The 14,148-nt window shown below is 42.5% G+C and overlaps 1 protein-coding gene across 6 annotated transcripts in view; it reads right to left on the reverse strand.

The window, feature by feature from the left end:
* Positions 1-5,425: 5,425 nt before the first annotated feature.
* Positions 5,426-14,148, reverse strand: part of PHF21B (PHD finger protein 21B) — a 182,994-nt gene continuing 174,271 nt past the window's right edge. For 5 of the 6 annotated variants that reach the window (XM_048300438.1, XM_048300437.1, XM_048300436.1 and 2 more), the window contains 5 exons: positions 13,370-13,392; positions 11,907-12,065; positions 11,119-11,194; positions 9,896-9,999; positions 5,426-7,637 (listed from right to left, as the gene is read on the reverse strand). In XM_048300438.1, coding sequence (XP_048156395.1) covers positions 7,413-7,637; positions 9,896-9,999; positions 11,119-11,194; positions 11,907-12,065; positions 13,370-13,392 — 587 coding nt within the window. In that variant the 3' untranslated portion in view covers positions 5,426-7,412. The remainder of the gene's footprint in view (positions 7,638-9,895; positions 10,000-11,118; positions 11,195-11,906; positions 12,066-13,369; positions 13,393-14,148) is intronic. The other variant, XM_048300435.1, reaches the window with a different exon arrangement.

The raw sequence follows: 14,148 nt of genomic DNA on the forward strand, positions 1-14,148 counted from the left end.
GCCGAGGAATTGTCCCCATGACCCAGCACTGCCCTGTGCAACCTCACTTTCCAAAATTCAGGAGCACAATAGCCTGTGCTGCATCCCTGGCTCCTTGCAGCTTTGATGGTAGGGAGTCCCACCACCCTGTGGACCCTGCCCTGCTCCCAGCTGGCCCTTGCAATGCTATTTCCAATGAACTAATTACTTGTGTCACTGGTTAAGTGAGCTTTTGACTGTGGAAAGGAATTTGATGACCAGAGAGGTAAAGAAAACCAGGCAAAGCCCCTCACATGAAAGCCCAGCAATCCCCACCTTCATCTGGAGAGAAGGGAGACTCACACAGGCAGAGCCCCACAAGAGTGGGTCCCCCGCCCATGGCTTGGTGTGTCTGGGAGTACAATTTATTTATAAACTTCGTAAACCCTCTCCTGCCTAATATAGAGCCCAAAATGGAAGGCTTGTTCTAGTATTTTGCTATGGAAATTAATGTTTGTGTTACCTGATAGTAATTCATCTTACCAGTATGAAGAAGGTTGGTGGCATTTGTGCAGGGATTTATTTGCATTTACAGTTGTACAGCACCTAATGGGCACTGGAAAGCCCTACTCAGCTCTGCAGTGCTATTAAATTTCAGCATGTGGCTTTGCCACAGCAAAACCTGCTGCTACTATTACATCGTTGGTCTCTGGTGTTAAAGGCAAATTTGTAGAGTAAATGCAAATCGGGAAGCTCTGAGTTGAGACCCCTGGAGGCAGTGACATCTGCCTGTCTTTGATAAGAATTTCTGAGCGTGAGAGTGAAGTACTTAGTGTGAAATTAAAAGCTTTGATCTGTTTTTGTGTTTCATCATTATTTCATGTTTGAGTCCTTTACATGTGTCTTTCAGTTCTTCATTAGGCTGCAATTTTTAGTTACTACTCTAGCACAGGGCAGAACCTGGCAGCCACCTGGCAGGTCACTGGCACTGCCAGGACTCACCCCCTGGCTCCAGCCTAAGCCCACTTAAGTGAAACAGGTCATAGATACACCCAGAGCAACATTGCTTCAAAGAAAGTGACCCTCTGGCCCCAGCACACTGGGTAGCCCTGTTTGAGGCAGCACCGTGGCAGCCCCGAACACCCAGGGTGCACAGCAGAGGTGATGATAGAATCCCAGTATTATTTAGATTGGAAAAGACCTTTACAGTTGAGTCCAATGACTAACTTAAAAATGCTAAGTCCACCACTACACCATGTCCCCAAGTGCCACATCTACAAGTCTTTTAAATATATTCAGAGATGGTGTCACTTGTTTCCTGGGAGCAAAGCCTGACCCCCACCTAGATGCACTCTGTCTGGGAATTGTAGAGAGCAAGAAGGTTCCCTCTGAGCCTCTTTTTTTCCAGGATGAGCCCCCCCAGACCCCTCAGGTGTTCCTGTGTTCCAGACTCTTCCCTAGCACTGATTCCTTCTCTGGACATGCTGCAGCCCTTCAGTATCTGTCTTGTCATGAGGGGCCCAGAATCGAACACTGCACTCAAGGTGAGGCCTCAAGAGTGCTCAGCACAGGGGTTGTTCACTGCTCTGGTCCTACTGGACACATTATTCCTGATCCAGGCCAGGTGTCCTTGGCTTCTGGCCCACCTGGGCTTATGTTCAGCTGTTGCCAACCAGCTCTGTGCCAAGCCTGTTCCACCAGATGGCTGATGTTAAATCAAATCTCAACCCAGAAGAATTTGTGCAGCCTCCACTTGACTGATTGTGCCTCTCTCCTCCATACAACGCTGGCTGGATGAAGCTCCTGGAGCCCTTCAGCAGAGGGAGAGGGGAAGCTGGGGCAGCAGCAACCAGCATAGTCTCCAGCTGAGAGGAGACGTGAGGACGAATGGGAGAATTAAAAAAAAAATAAAAAGTAGAAATATACTGTGTGAAAAGTCCTTGAAATCAGCCGTTTTCATCAGCATGAAACCTCCCAGAGCTGAGCAAGGTCAGATGCATGAGTCCCCAGATGAAGTGACACGCAACTATGTGGATGGGATTTGGGATTTTTTGTTCGTCTGTTTGTTTATTTTTTGAAGTTGTGCTGTAATGGAGGAAGGTAAGAAGACTGAAACACATAGCCAGTGGCTCAGCACATATTTTTTTATGATGCAGTTTAAAACCACTAGAAAATTCCTTAGTTACACAAGTGCACTTTAAACCATAACATAATATCTACACCAGAATTTAATTTTTCTCAATTCACTGTTTTGTGAATTTATTTGTAATGCTACCCCTTCTTAATTCTCCTTGGAGTTTTAACTAAGACAATATTTCCATGGCCAAGAAAAGCAGGAGTGGCCCCAAGATGCAGATGAAGACAATTGGGAAGGTCTCACGTGAAGGGATGCAAAAGCCCATCAGGGTGAAGGATGCATCATTTCTTTTTCAGCAGCTACAGTTTAAATCACAACCCTGGGTTTTCAACAACATGGAGCACATTGGCAGCAGGACCCTCATGTTGGGGAGATATTGTAAGGGTCTCCCAACTCCTTTGATACCTTAAAGGTTTCCATGTTTGGCTGCAGATGGAGGAAGGCTTGTTGCAGGCACTTGTTGCTCCAGGCTTGGAGCTTTTGCTCACCTGTATGCAGGGACACAAAGTCACTTTCTGGGCCTGTGTCTCTTGTTCTCCCTGGTGCTGCTGTGCAACAAAGCACCCCAATTTGGAAAATGAGAGGGAGAAAGGGAATTTAGTATTTAAAGAAATATTGGACTCACTCATTAAATTATTATTTCAATCGTCCTCCAATGGAAAATAATGAACCTGGTGTCACTGATTTTCAGGGCCTTGGCCATGATTCTAGCTTGACACCCTGTGCTCTGCTTAGATTTCCCTTCGTCTGCCTGAGAGGGAGGTAAGCAAAGCATGCGGAGTTCCAGAGTTCAAGGAGTGAGCCAGAGCAGCCTCACTGATCTGCCATCACAGCAGCACTCCTGCTTAGCAGGGTAACCACACAGTGGGGACAGGGCCACACACCAGCAGTGAAATGGCACTGTTCCCATGTGGAACCAACATAGCACCAGTGCTGGGAAGATTGAAGTTTCCACCTCAGCAACTGGAAGAGTGTCAACTGCAGCTGGACTGCCAGTCAGCTGTGTTTCTAGCATGAATATTGAGGAGAAAGGTGATTTATTGCAGCATTGTAAGCCCAAAGATGAAATGCAAAAGTGAACTAAAATTTCTGTGGTAACTGCTCAATCAAAGGTTGGAGTGCAGTATTTCTGCTGCATTTAAACAGCAAAGAATCATCTGCAATTTGCCAGTGCAAATGCAAACAAGAACTTCAAAGGGCAATAGCATCTTTTGTTTTCTTTCTCCCTGGCTAGAATGTGTTATAGCAAGCTTGTGTATGCTTTGTAGTTTTTCCTATCAGGAAAATTTAATTTTTGTTTGCTTTTTTAAGGGAGGAAAAAAATCCCAACTCTTACTTTAGTGATCTTCTCCATGGTGAACTTAAAAGTGGCTTACAGCTGGGGAGTCTGGCATTTTCTCTTTGCACCAGTCAGTCACTAGTGATTGATCTCAGAAGCCAGGCTTCGTTTTCTAAGCAAAATAAGCTGCAGTTGGAAAAACTTGATTAAGTAGTTTTATCTGATGTGGCTGTTGCCACTCATTTCAGCATGGCTTTCTTTCCAACTGCAGATGACATGCAGAACACAGAACAAAAGGTATGTATCAGTTTAAAATGCATTCTTCTAAAAGTTTAAGTGATCCTAATAAGCCATCAAACTACTAGAAAGCTGGCTGGCATGTGGAATAAACTCCTGATATAGCTGCTGTAGTTTCTGTTGCTATCCTTACACAGAGGTCTGCCATGAGAGAAGCCACTTGCTGGGCTGATGTTATTGTGAAATCATCTTGCAACATCTTCCAAAAATTGCTGCTGTGATTGTAAACAAAATACTAAAAAAAAAAATTGAGAGGTCTTGACTTTGACTTCTGAGCACTTAGGTCCTAGTGGCTTCTCCCTCTAAAGAGTATGAAACCTTGAAACATCTGAGATCTTGACACAAAAATTGCTCATTCTGGCATTGCTCTGTGTTACTTCCCAACAGACAGAAGTGTTCTTTTTCCTCTCATTTCTGAGGGACAAGAGACAGTAAGGAGGAAGAATAGGTGAAATTACATTTGAAGAGGTGCAAAATACAAAACTGACAGGCTTGGAGACAACACACCATTTAAATGGCTATTTTCAGAGCAGATCCTCTGCAAGATGCCATGTGAAAAGGTCCTGTGCACAGAAAACAGTCTGTCACGGTAAAATAAAGAGCCCTGAAGTTGTGAAGTCTGGCATAGCTGCAAAGATAACTTTCACTTGGGAGGGGAGGCTGGGAACCCTGCAGCTCCCGATTCTTTTCAAAAACAATGCCCATGCCACAGTAAGGAACACGGAGGCTACCAAATCTCCACCAAAACCGCAATTTAAATTACTAGCAAAGATTAAAGGCTACACTCTCTTGCAACTGCATTAATTATTAAGGCAACATGCAGAGCTCTGTAAATGGCTCCAGTGTGTTAGCATAGCACTGAGTTTAAAGATTAGGGTGGTGGCAGACAGATGATGATGATGATGATGATGATGATGATGACATATGATTTGGTGGGTTTTCTGGCATGGAGGAGAGGTGTCTTCTAATACTGGAAACAATATTAGGAAAGAGCAGCCTGCCTTTCATGTAGCAGGGGCTGGCAGGGAGGAGGGAGCAGCTGAACTGTAGGGGAAGCAGGAGTGCAGTGCTGAGTTCCTCTCCCCATTGCAGCCTGAAATTAAAATGGTGATAACTGCCAGGAGGTGAAGACAAGGCAACACACTCCCAGACAAAAAAATACCCTTTCCCCTACCCCTGACAAGAAAACCCCACCTCTGTTTCTGCTCTGCATAAGCACTAGCCTCTGTGACAGGCTTTATGTAGCTGTGACAGTGTTTTGCTTTAATTTGATTAATTTTATTGGGAAGAAGTTCCATCCCTTCCACCAGCCAGAAACCAGCCAACGCCTGTGCGGGCTGTCTCTCCTTTTTTCTTTTTAGTTATAAAGTGATTTATAAATTACTTTACAAAATAGGGTCACCACACATTTGAAGAGCACCTGAGAGTGCAGGTATGAAAGCAAAGCCCAGGGGTCTGGCAGATTGGCAATTATTCCAAGAGGTGGGAAGCTAAGCAAGGGACTGGACAGGGTGCCTCTGCCTGGGAGATACAGTGGCCTCAAGGAAGAGGCCACCTTCCTGGTAGAAAGCAAGCAGAAAGTACTGTATTCATTCTTGCAGCTTAAGTTTGAAAATCGAACACGGTGGAGAAATCTGCAGCAGTCTCTTCCCCCCCGCCCCAGAGAGAGTCTGGCCAGGGAGGGGGTCCCTCAACGGGCCCTGGGCAGGCCATGCTGTGGCCCTCGGTAGCAGTGACCACCATGACAATGCCAGGAAATTGTCAGTCAAGTTTAATGCATCATAAAGAAGTATAACTACATTGGCATATTTAAGACAAACACTTTTTTTTCTATGCACACTATCCACTGGACAGTCCCCTTTTCAAAATAACTACTTTTAACAGTTGAAGACAGTTCTTCAGAAATTCTTCACATATTCAACCTTCCACACTTTTCCTTTTTTTTAAATTTGTCTGAGAAGGAAAAAAAAAATCATTAAACCTAAAAACATTTACATTGCAAGCCACTCAGAATGCATAATTAGCATACATTAACCAATGTATAACAACTGTGTTTTACTTAGTTCACTTTGTTCATCAATAAAAGAATATAAAAATCTTGTTCAATCGAGTGTTGTGTATTAAAATAGATTTGTATAGTACTGCACAGTTTCTCCCGGAGTTGTGAAAATGGTTGAAGGGACTATGTGCTGCCTAGTGATGGGCAACAGAAACAGCCAGTCCCTCATGTGTTTATTTTTTAAATTAAAAACAAAAAAAGCTATTCGGCACCATGTGATATGCTGATATGAGAGACTAGCCTTGTGTCCTGCTCTGGTTGCTTTCCATAAGTACCTGTTGTGCTAATTGATGGGGAACTTAAAAAGACAGAAAAATGGCACTGGGGAGTGTCAGTTGAGAAAACTGAGGTGTCCATCACCACTTTTCCAGGGGCCCTGGGGGCCAGGCAGGACCTTGCAGAATCAGGAAGACCAGCTAGTGAAACAAGCAGGTGAACTGGGATTTTCTCAGGCTAATGCTAAACACTTCCCAAATATGCTAAAATCCAACAAAATGTTAAAAAGGAAGCAAATTTCCAGAAACAAAATCCCCCCAAACCCTTTTAATTTTCCATGCCCTGTCCCTCCCCCAGAAGTCTTAAGTTCGAGTCTCCAGTTTGAGAAACAACCCCTTGAGGCAGTTTTTTTTCCTGTACCGTTTCAGCAGATATTTCTACAAGAAAAAAAAAAAAAAAAAAGAAAAAGAATTTTAAATCATGTTACATACCTTTAACAATAAAAATGCAGTACAAAAAATGTAAAGTTATCTTTTTGGCATATTATCTGTACTGACAAGAAACAAACCCCAGAATATTTATTTGCTTTTTTCTTTAAAAAAGAATCCAAAATGAAAAAAAAGAAAGAAAACCACAAAATAATCTCTTTAAATAATGAAACCCAAACTTTCAAAGATATCCACTGTTATGGTTTATGCTAAACCTTGCACAAAAAATTCCATGAGAAAAATACACTGATAGCAAAATAAGTAAAAAGGACCTGCAAAAGGAGTTTTACAGTTGTATTTTTTAAATACTTCAGAACGCATATACAGAAGCATCAGCATGAAAATACTTCAATATTTTACTAGAAATGCTAACTTCATACAGTTTCTTTATTTAAATATCTTCAATTCCCAAGTCTAATAATACGGAAAAAAATGATCTTTTGTTTCCAAGGCTCTGTGAGTGTCCGTGATGCTGTTCCAGGTCACCTGAATCAATGGGACCAAACTTGTTCCTCTGAAAACAATCCATGTCAAGTCCTAAGTAGCTCAGTTTCTGGTTACCTCACTGAATACCCCACACACAAATAGCTTTCAGCCCAACTACTTCTCTAATACCTTACTAACCCCTTTCTGCTTAGAACAGAAAGCCTGTCTGCCACCACAAAAGGCTATCCCGCTTCCTATTGGCCATGCTTTTCCTGTTCATCCTCAGTCATAAATACATTAAGGCCAACACAACAAAACAAAATGTCATAAGCACTGAAGGTCTTGGCAAATACAAAACCGCAGCACAACCTGCTCTGTGGGAACCCGCTGCCACAGTGACCTACAAATTGGCCTGACTGGTCTGCAAGTCTCTAAGTGTATCAAAACTGAGATTGCTTCTTCTTGTCTTGGTTCCAGTTTCATCTCTCCTATGCTCACGTGCATAAAGTTTCTCGTCCCCCCTTCCTTAGACCTCGCACAGCCGACTCTTTGTCAGTTGTTACCCTGTGATGGCTGCAAGGCTTTGTGCATGGCAGCGGAGGCAGGGGAGGGTTTTATCCAAGGGATGGATAGCAGAGAGGTGGTGGTGGTCGTCGTCATGGTAACCTGAATCATCTGCTCATTTTGTATCAGTCTAATGAGGGTTTTGAGACGTTCCAGTGATGACTGAGTCCCTTTCTGCTGGGCCAACAGGCTGGTTTTCAGCTCTAAGCACTTCTGTCAAATAAAGAGAAGGGGAGAGAGAAGGAAAGACTGAGAATACATTCAGAGTGGTGTCAAACATCTCTCCAGACATCCTTTGGTGCCTTGAGTGCATATTCTGCTCAAATGAAGAATATTCTCCTTTGGGGAAAGCAAAACCATAGCTTAACAAATGGAGTAACCACCAGTACTGCACACATTGCAGCAGCTGTCTGAGGGAATAACATTCTTCCCTGGTGAAACACACTTGGAGGACATTTCCGACTCCATCCTGTAGACAGCCTGGCAGGAGCGCCTTCTGCACTCCACAGAGATGCCTGGCATGGGAGTGCAATAGCTGCATTACTGAAAATACAGAAGGCACCCCTCAGGTCTCTCACTCTTACCAAAGGACCCTGATAAGTGCTTGATGGGTGAACCTCACCAGGATGCATTTCATATGTGCCACACATTTCAGGGAATAGGAACTGTGAAGATCCATTAATCTCACTGAACATTATACCAATATTTTTCCGGCAGATAACTTTGCTCCAAGACACAACTGTTACACCACAGCAGTCACAAGAAAGCTTTTGTCCCTCGGGGTAGCCAAACTGCACCCTGTGATCACTTGAAATGTTCCGTACAAACCTCTGTGCAAATGGGCACAAGAGCAGGAGCTAAACAAAGGCATCCCAAATCTTCCATTTCTCCAAAAAGAGATAGGAAGAATCAGTAATTCTCCTTTCCCTTCCCAACCATAGACTGCTGCATCCAGCGCCCCATTCTTCTGTGAGGAACAGACCCAAACCCTGAGTCTGTCTGTGAGATGGAAGGGGACAGTGGTCTCTAATATCTGAAACCTGTTTCCTTTCTCCCAGTGTGCCCAGGATTCTGACCAAACCAATTACTTGTCTGCAGATTGCTCCTCTTTGGCTATGGTCCAGATTGCCCAGGGGTGGGGATTCTCCAGTCCTGGGGAACTGGGAAATGCTCACGTGAAAATAAACTTGTTTGGAAAGCAAATGTGTGGAGCTGCTCAGAGGTTGGCTTAGAGATATGAAATTTCAGATTTTTACCATTGCACCTGTCAGGTGTATGAGAGTGTTCTTTTTCATACAAATCTCTGTTAAAATGTCAGAATGAAACTGCTCTGTGCTGAGACACTTTTAATTTATTTTCTTCTTTCAAGTGGATACATTTCCAATAAATATAATCATTGGTTGATATTACCATTTAAATAAGACAGTGTTGCCCACTGAACGAACCTGATTCTGCTTAGGTAGAAATTTTACTGATTTTGATAGCCATGACACACACTTGATAGCTGACAGCTTTTCTTTTTCCAAATTTCTCAGCCCATTGCACTCTCCTACCTACTACATATGCGTGTGGTTCCATTAATGCTATAAACATGTACAGGGAATATTCCCCAGAGTGATGTCTTTTAATAAGTTATTGCTTTTTCTTCCACTCTGTTTTATGTGATAAATATTTTAACATGCCTCCTCTGACTAACTGGAGTGGTAAAACAAGCAGTGACCAGTTACTCCTGCAGCTGCCACTTTGATTTTTCCAGTAAGGAAGTGTCAAATATTTATTGAGACTGCCATGCAAACTAACAGCTACCTCTTAGGAGGGAGGTAGCCCCAAATCAGTTCCTTCAGCCATGAAGGGTAGGAATTATGGCTTTGAATTCAGCCCATTCAGCCAGAATGGCACAATATGTGTGGGAGACACCTCCAGACAACAGACAACATCTAGTTTTGAAGTAAGTTTGGAGAGACAAAATACTTGTGAATCCATTTCCAGTCATGGAGAGATGTTACAACATTCAGTAAAGATGGTTATTTCTACTTAATATAAAGTATTATATTTATTATATTATATAAATATAAAGAGGTTTGAACTAATGGACAAGCAGCTACCAGCAGAGGACACACTTGTGACTAAACTTTTCACCTAGAGGATGGAAGTGCCTTGAAGTCATTGGGTAGCTCAGAGCTATGGATGCAACTACAAGGAAGACAGCCATGGCTATTTGGGAAGTTTTGTTTGTGTGTGTGCCACAGGAATTCAAGTGATCTCTCCTCCTCAAGCCACTCCAGAGTGGCTTGCTTTTGTGCATAAAGGAAATGCACATGTACTTCCTCAGAGAGAAACACATTCATACTTGAAAATCTATAGCTTGGGAGCTTGAATAATTTTCTAGCCATAAAATACCTTTTTTTGGGGGGCTTAAATTCTTTATAAACATCTCTTCAGGAGACTGTGTCCCCAGTCAGGTGTCTTACCTTCATTGCATTGTTGAGAAGTCGATCTTTTTCTTCTAACTGTCTATGCTCACTCTTCAGCTCACTGCTTCTCTTTAGCAACTTTCGCTTCTCTTCTTCTTTGACTGTGGAACAGTAAGGTTAAGGATGCAGAGGTTAAGAAAAGGACATAATGTGCACTTGAGGATAGAAAGCAGAAGCCGGTATTTCGCATCGTGAGTTTTGTCAGCAGGTACAGCCACAGAAATCTGGAGTTTCTGCTTGCAGGCATTTCTTCACAAAAAGGGTGGTCGGGCATTGGAAGGGGCTGCCCAGGGAGGCGGTGGAGTCCTCATCCCTGGAGGTGTCCATGGAATGGCTGGACATGGTACTCAGTGCTCTGGGCTGGTTGACAAGGTGGGATCAATTACCGGTTGGACTCAATGAACTTGGAGGTCTTTTCCAACCTAAATGTTTCTGGGATTCTATGCATGTGTCTATGTCAACGGTTAGCACACAGGAGGACAACCCAAAAGCTACAGTGCACCTTTAGGATTAATTAAAATTCATCCTTAGACCACATGTGATCCTGGAGGTCTCCAAGAAAGAGGTGAATGGTATTTAGAAGAGGCCAGCCCCTCTTGGGGCATGAATGGCAATACTGACTCTGGCAGAAAAGCACAATTGTAACTGTGCCAGACCTCCGTAAAGCTCCTTACAAATATGATCTAATGCCCCAAACAGCATTATTGTAAGAGTGCATCAGGGAACCAAAAAAGAATAATGCTCAATGCACAGCTGTCAAACAGCATATGACCCTAGTAGCTGCCATACAAATAATACTGAAACAGTTAGAAGCTGGTATTGCTGTGGTGTCTGAGACACTAGTCTGGCAGTGTGCTACACACCCGATTACGTGGCTCTGCTTAGCTTGACTGTGCCTCACAAACAATGATGCTGCCTCAAAATCTTGTTTCCAGCCCTGTTCCAGAGAAGGCACCACTTTGATGACAGCTTCCTCCAGAGAATGAAGTTCCTGACAGATCACTCCCAACTTCCTTACAGGAAGAAGATGGCAAAGGAGCAGACCAAAGGGAAGGGGAGAGAAAAAGTCTGCTCTCCCCAGTCACTTACGGCCCTATGACCTATACCATCAGACCTGGCATCACTATAACATCACCTTGATATTTCTGCTAAGAAGGACTCAAATGACATTGCCCATCATGAGCAGGGAATCCCTTGTCAGTGGCTGAGTTAACCCCTACCTGTTTTATGAGTAACATAGGAGTGAACAATAGCCAGAGTTCCAGTCCATGGCACATTGTCATCTTTCTTTAACACCTATAAGCCCAGGAAACAATAAATGGTTAGGATTCCAAAAAACACACATTAATGTTTGCTCCAGCCTTACAGTGCAGCAGGACCAGAACTTGCGTCCTTGTCTCAGAACATAAAAGTGATCTCAAGGCTAAGCACAAGGAACTCTGTGGCACAGAATCTACACTTTAGTGACACCTTAGTGTTTTAGTAATTTTTTTCTTGCTTGTGCAATCAGCATTATTCACTGCAACTAGAAAGATTAGCATATAACTAACAGATTATGCTAACAGATTAGCATAACTGTGATGGACAGTTGTGTGTAACAAACATGATTTAAAGAAAAGGAAGTTTTCTCCTCACACCTTTCAGATCCACTGGTGAACAGTGTCTCCTTCTGACACTGCCTCTGTCATCTCTAAGATTTACATTCTTTGTCTGGCTACATGCTAGTGGTGTTACTGTAAAGAAAGGAGCCGAAAGAACTGAAGAGACATTTTAAGAGGACAATTCTTAGCAATTTTAGGCAAGCTACAGCACTCTGTGTATATTCTAACTCTAGGATGATGAAAATACCAGAAATAAATACTGCTAACTCCACTAAAACCCTCTCAGTATTTCTTTATCTAATGTAGTCCACTGAGCTATGACCATAGGTTAGATTAGTTTAGGGGTACACAAATTTGAGGTGTCTCCCATTTTCCCTTCTTGGTATTCCATGCTCCATCTAGCTTACCTTCTGTTGGCACTTTGGGCAGACCCAGACCCCTTTGGGGGCAGTTTTGAGGGGTGGGTCCAAGCAGTTGAGGTGATATGCTCTAGGACATGTGCCACAGGGCTGCAAGTTAACTCCATGCTTGCAAGCAGTGCAGTGTTCATCGTGGTGAATCTCATTCTGCAAGAGAAGGATGCCCTGGGTAAAGTCAATCCATTGAGAACGTCTCTCTATACAGCATTCAAAGCCTCTACTGCAGCAGACAGACTCCTTCAAACATGAAATCTAATTGTCAAAAGGACCCTGACAGACATAGAAGATAGAAATAATAGATGTATGATAGCAACAAACAACAAAAAAGCCAGAAGCAAGTTCCATAAATTGAAACAGAACCATAAAACCCAACTAATGAAACACAGGAGAGAGTCAACTAATATAGCCAGTTTGTGACACAGGAATTATTTCACTTTTTTCTTTGCCAGTGTGTTACTACAACACATGTATCCCCGTGCATGGCTCTATCTTGAGTCAGAGTTAATGTGGGGATCACTTGTCCTTCATGCCCTAAGCAGAAGGAAGCAAGCAAGAAAAGGGTTCTGGGGAAAAAGCACAGTTCCATGTTTCATGCCCATTGCCTCAAAGGGTAGCTGGGGAAACAGGAGGCTGGAGCACACCCTTAGGCTATGTACCCTCTTTTGCGAACTCCTCTGGCCTCTTTCTCCCTGGTACTAATTGTTCTCTGCTCAGACTTGCTGACAACCTTTCTCCAACAAGACTGATTAGTCCTTTGTCTGAAGCAATTCATTACATGAACTAAGACTCATCAACAAAGTTACAATGTCATGTAGTAGATTGCTATGCTAATCTGGTGGCAACATTAATTACTCTTTTTATAATTAAGTGCATTTTAATAAAGGAGACATGATTTTGAAACTCTCATGGCTTGTGAATCATTATAAAAAATCAAAAATTTCCTGCTGGTTTCCCAGGAAGGAGAATAGTAATTTTATATGTTTTTTAATTCCAAAAGAATATTTTCATTTTTAGGAGTAGTAATTAAAAAGTTTCATGGCTTGTATCTTGAATTCTGAACCAGTCCTGTCAAAAAATCACTCTCTAAAATGTTACTCTTTAGACTACCTGCTCAAAGGATCTTAATTTTAACCTCAATGTAAGGAGATTTAATCTTTACAAACTAGAATAGTTACTCATTTTTCTTATAAAATTTTCATTAAACCCACAAATCTGGACTAGTAATTTTTCAGTCAGTGGAATCAACAAAGGGACTAAACTCAAGCCTTGCATGTGAAAGCCCAAGAGTTCATCTCTGAAATTCTAGCCTAGGGACGCTAAGATTTAGTTAAGTGGGAAAAGAGAATACTGCAATTAGGTACCTTGAGAGTGACTACAATAATCAGAAGCAAGCACTGAATACACAGTGATGAGAAAGATACTTGCTAATACATAAACTTTGCCACACATACCTTCCAGAATGGATCCTCATTTGCTAGCATATAAAAGAAGGGCAGAAAACAGATTAGTGGAAAATACATTGCTGCAGCGGTTGCTAGTTCTCAGCTATGGGAGTAATTTTAGTCAAGATGTGGCATAGGAGATCAGGACATTGCCAAAATTAATGCTGGCAGGAAAGAATGTAACAGCAAGCATTAGCATTTGAGAATTAAAAATGCACATTTGCAAGAATCCCATGTCCAAAGGTCTGATGCTAAAAGGTCATGGTATTTGAAATTTTCAGAAATTTTCATGCAGAACTCCTCTCCACATGCCAGTAGTCAAAAAGTCCTCCTAGAGGACCTCAGTGTTCTGGGTGTTGAAAAGGCTGGCCCTGAACATAATGTGGAGTATTAAATAGGTGCCTCTGACTAATCATTAAACACAGGTTTAAATGTTGAGCTGATTCCTGAACAAAATGGTCAGCTCCTTGTGGGAGTGAGCCTGATGGTATCATCAACTCCTTCTCATCAAACAGCTACCGCCCAGAACACCAGTGACCTTTGGATGAATGAATCTGTAGTGATTGTATTCACAACCTGATATGAACAAGAACCAACAGAGCTTGCTGGAAAGCAGGCCAAGCCTTCCATAAAAAAAAAAAAAATTGTGGAATTCAACACACTTTGGTCCAAAAATAAAAAGCCAGAAAACATTAAGAGCTTTATGGGAACTGCACAGTTGGTTGTAATTTTTGCTGCTGATTTCATAGAATCACAGAATATCCTAAGCTGGAAGGGACCGATCAGGA

This window comes from Corvus hawaiiensis, chromosome 4 (genome assembly GCF_020740725.1).
Source record: "Corvus hawaiiensis isolate bCorHaw1 chromosome 4, bCorHaw1.pri.cur, whole genome shotgun sequence".
Taxonomy (NCBI): domain Eukaryota; kingdom Metazoa; phylum Chordata; class Aves; order Passeriformes; family Corvidae; genus Corvus; species Corvus hawaiiensis.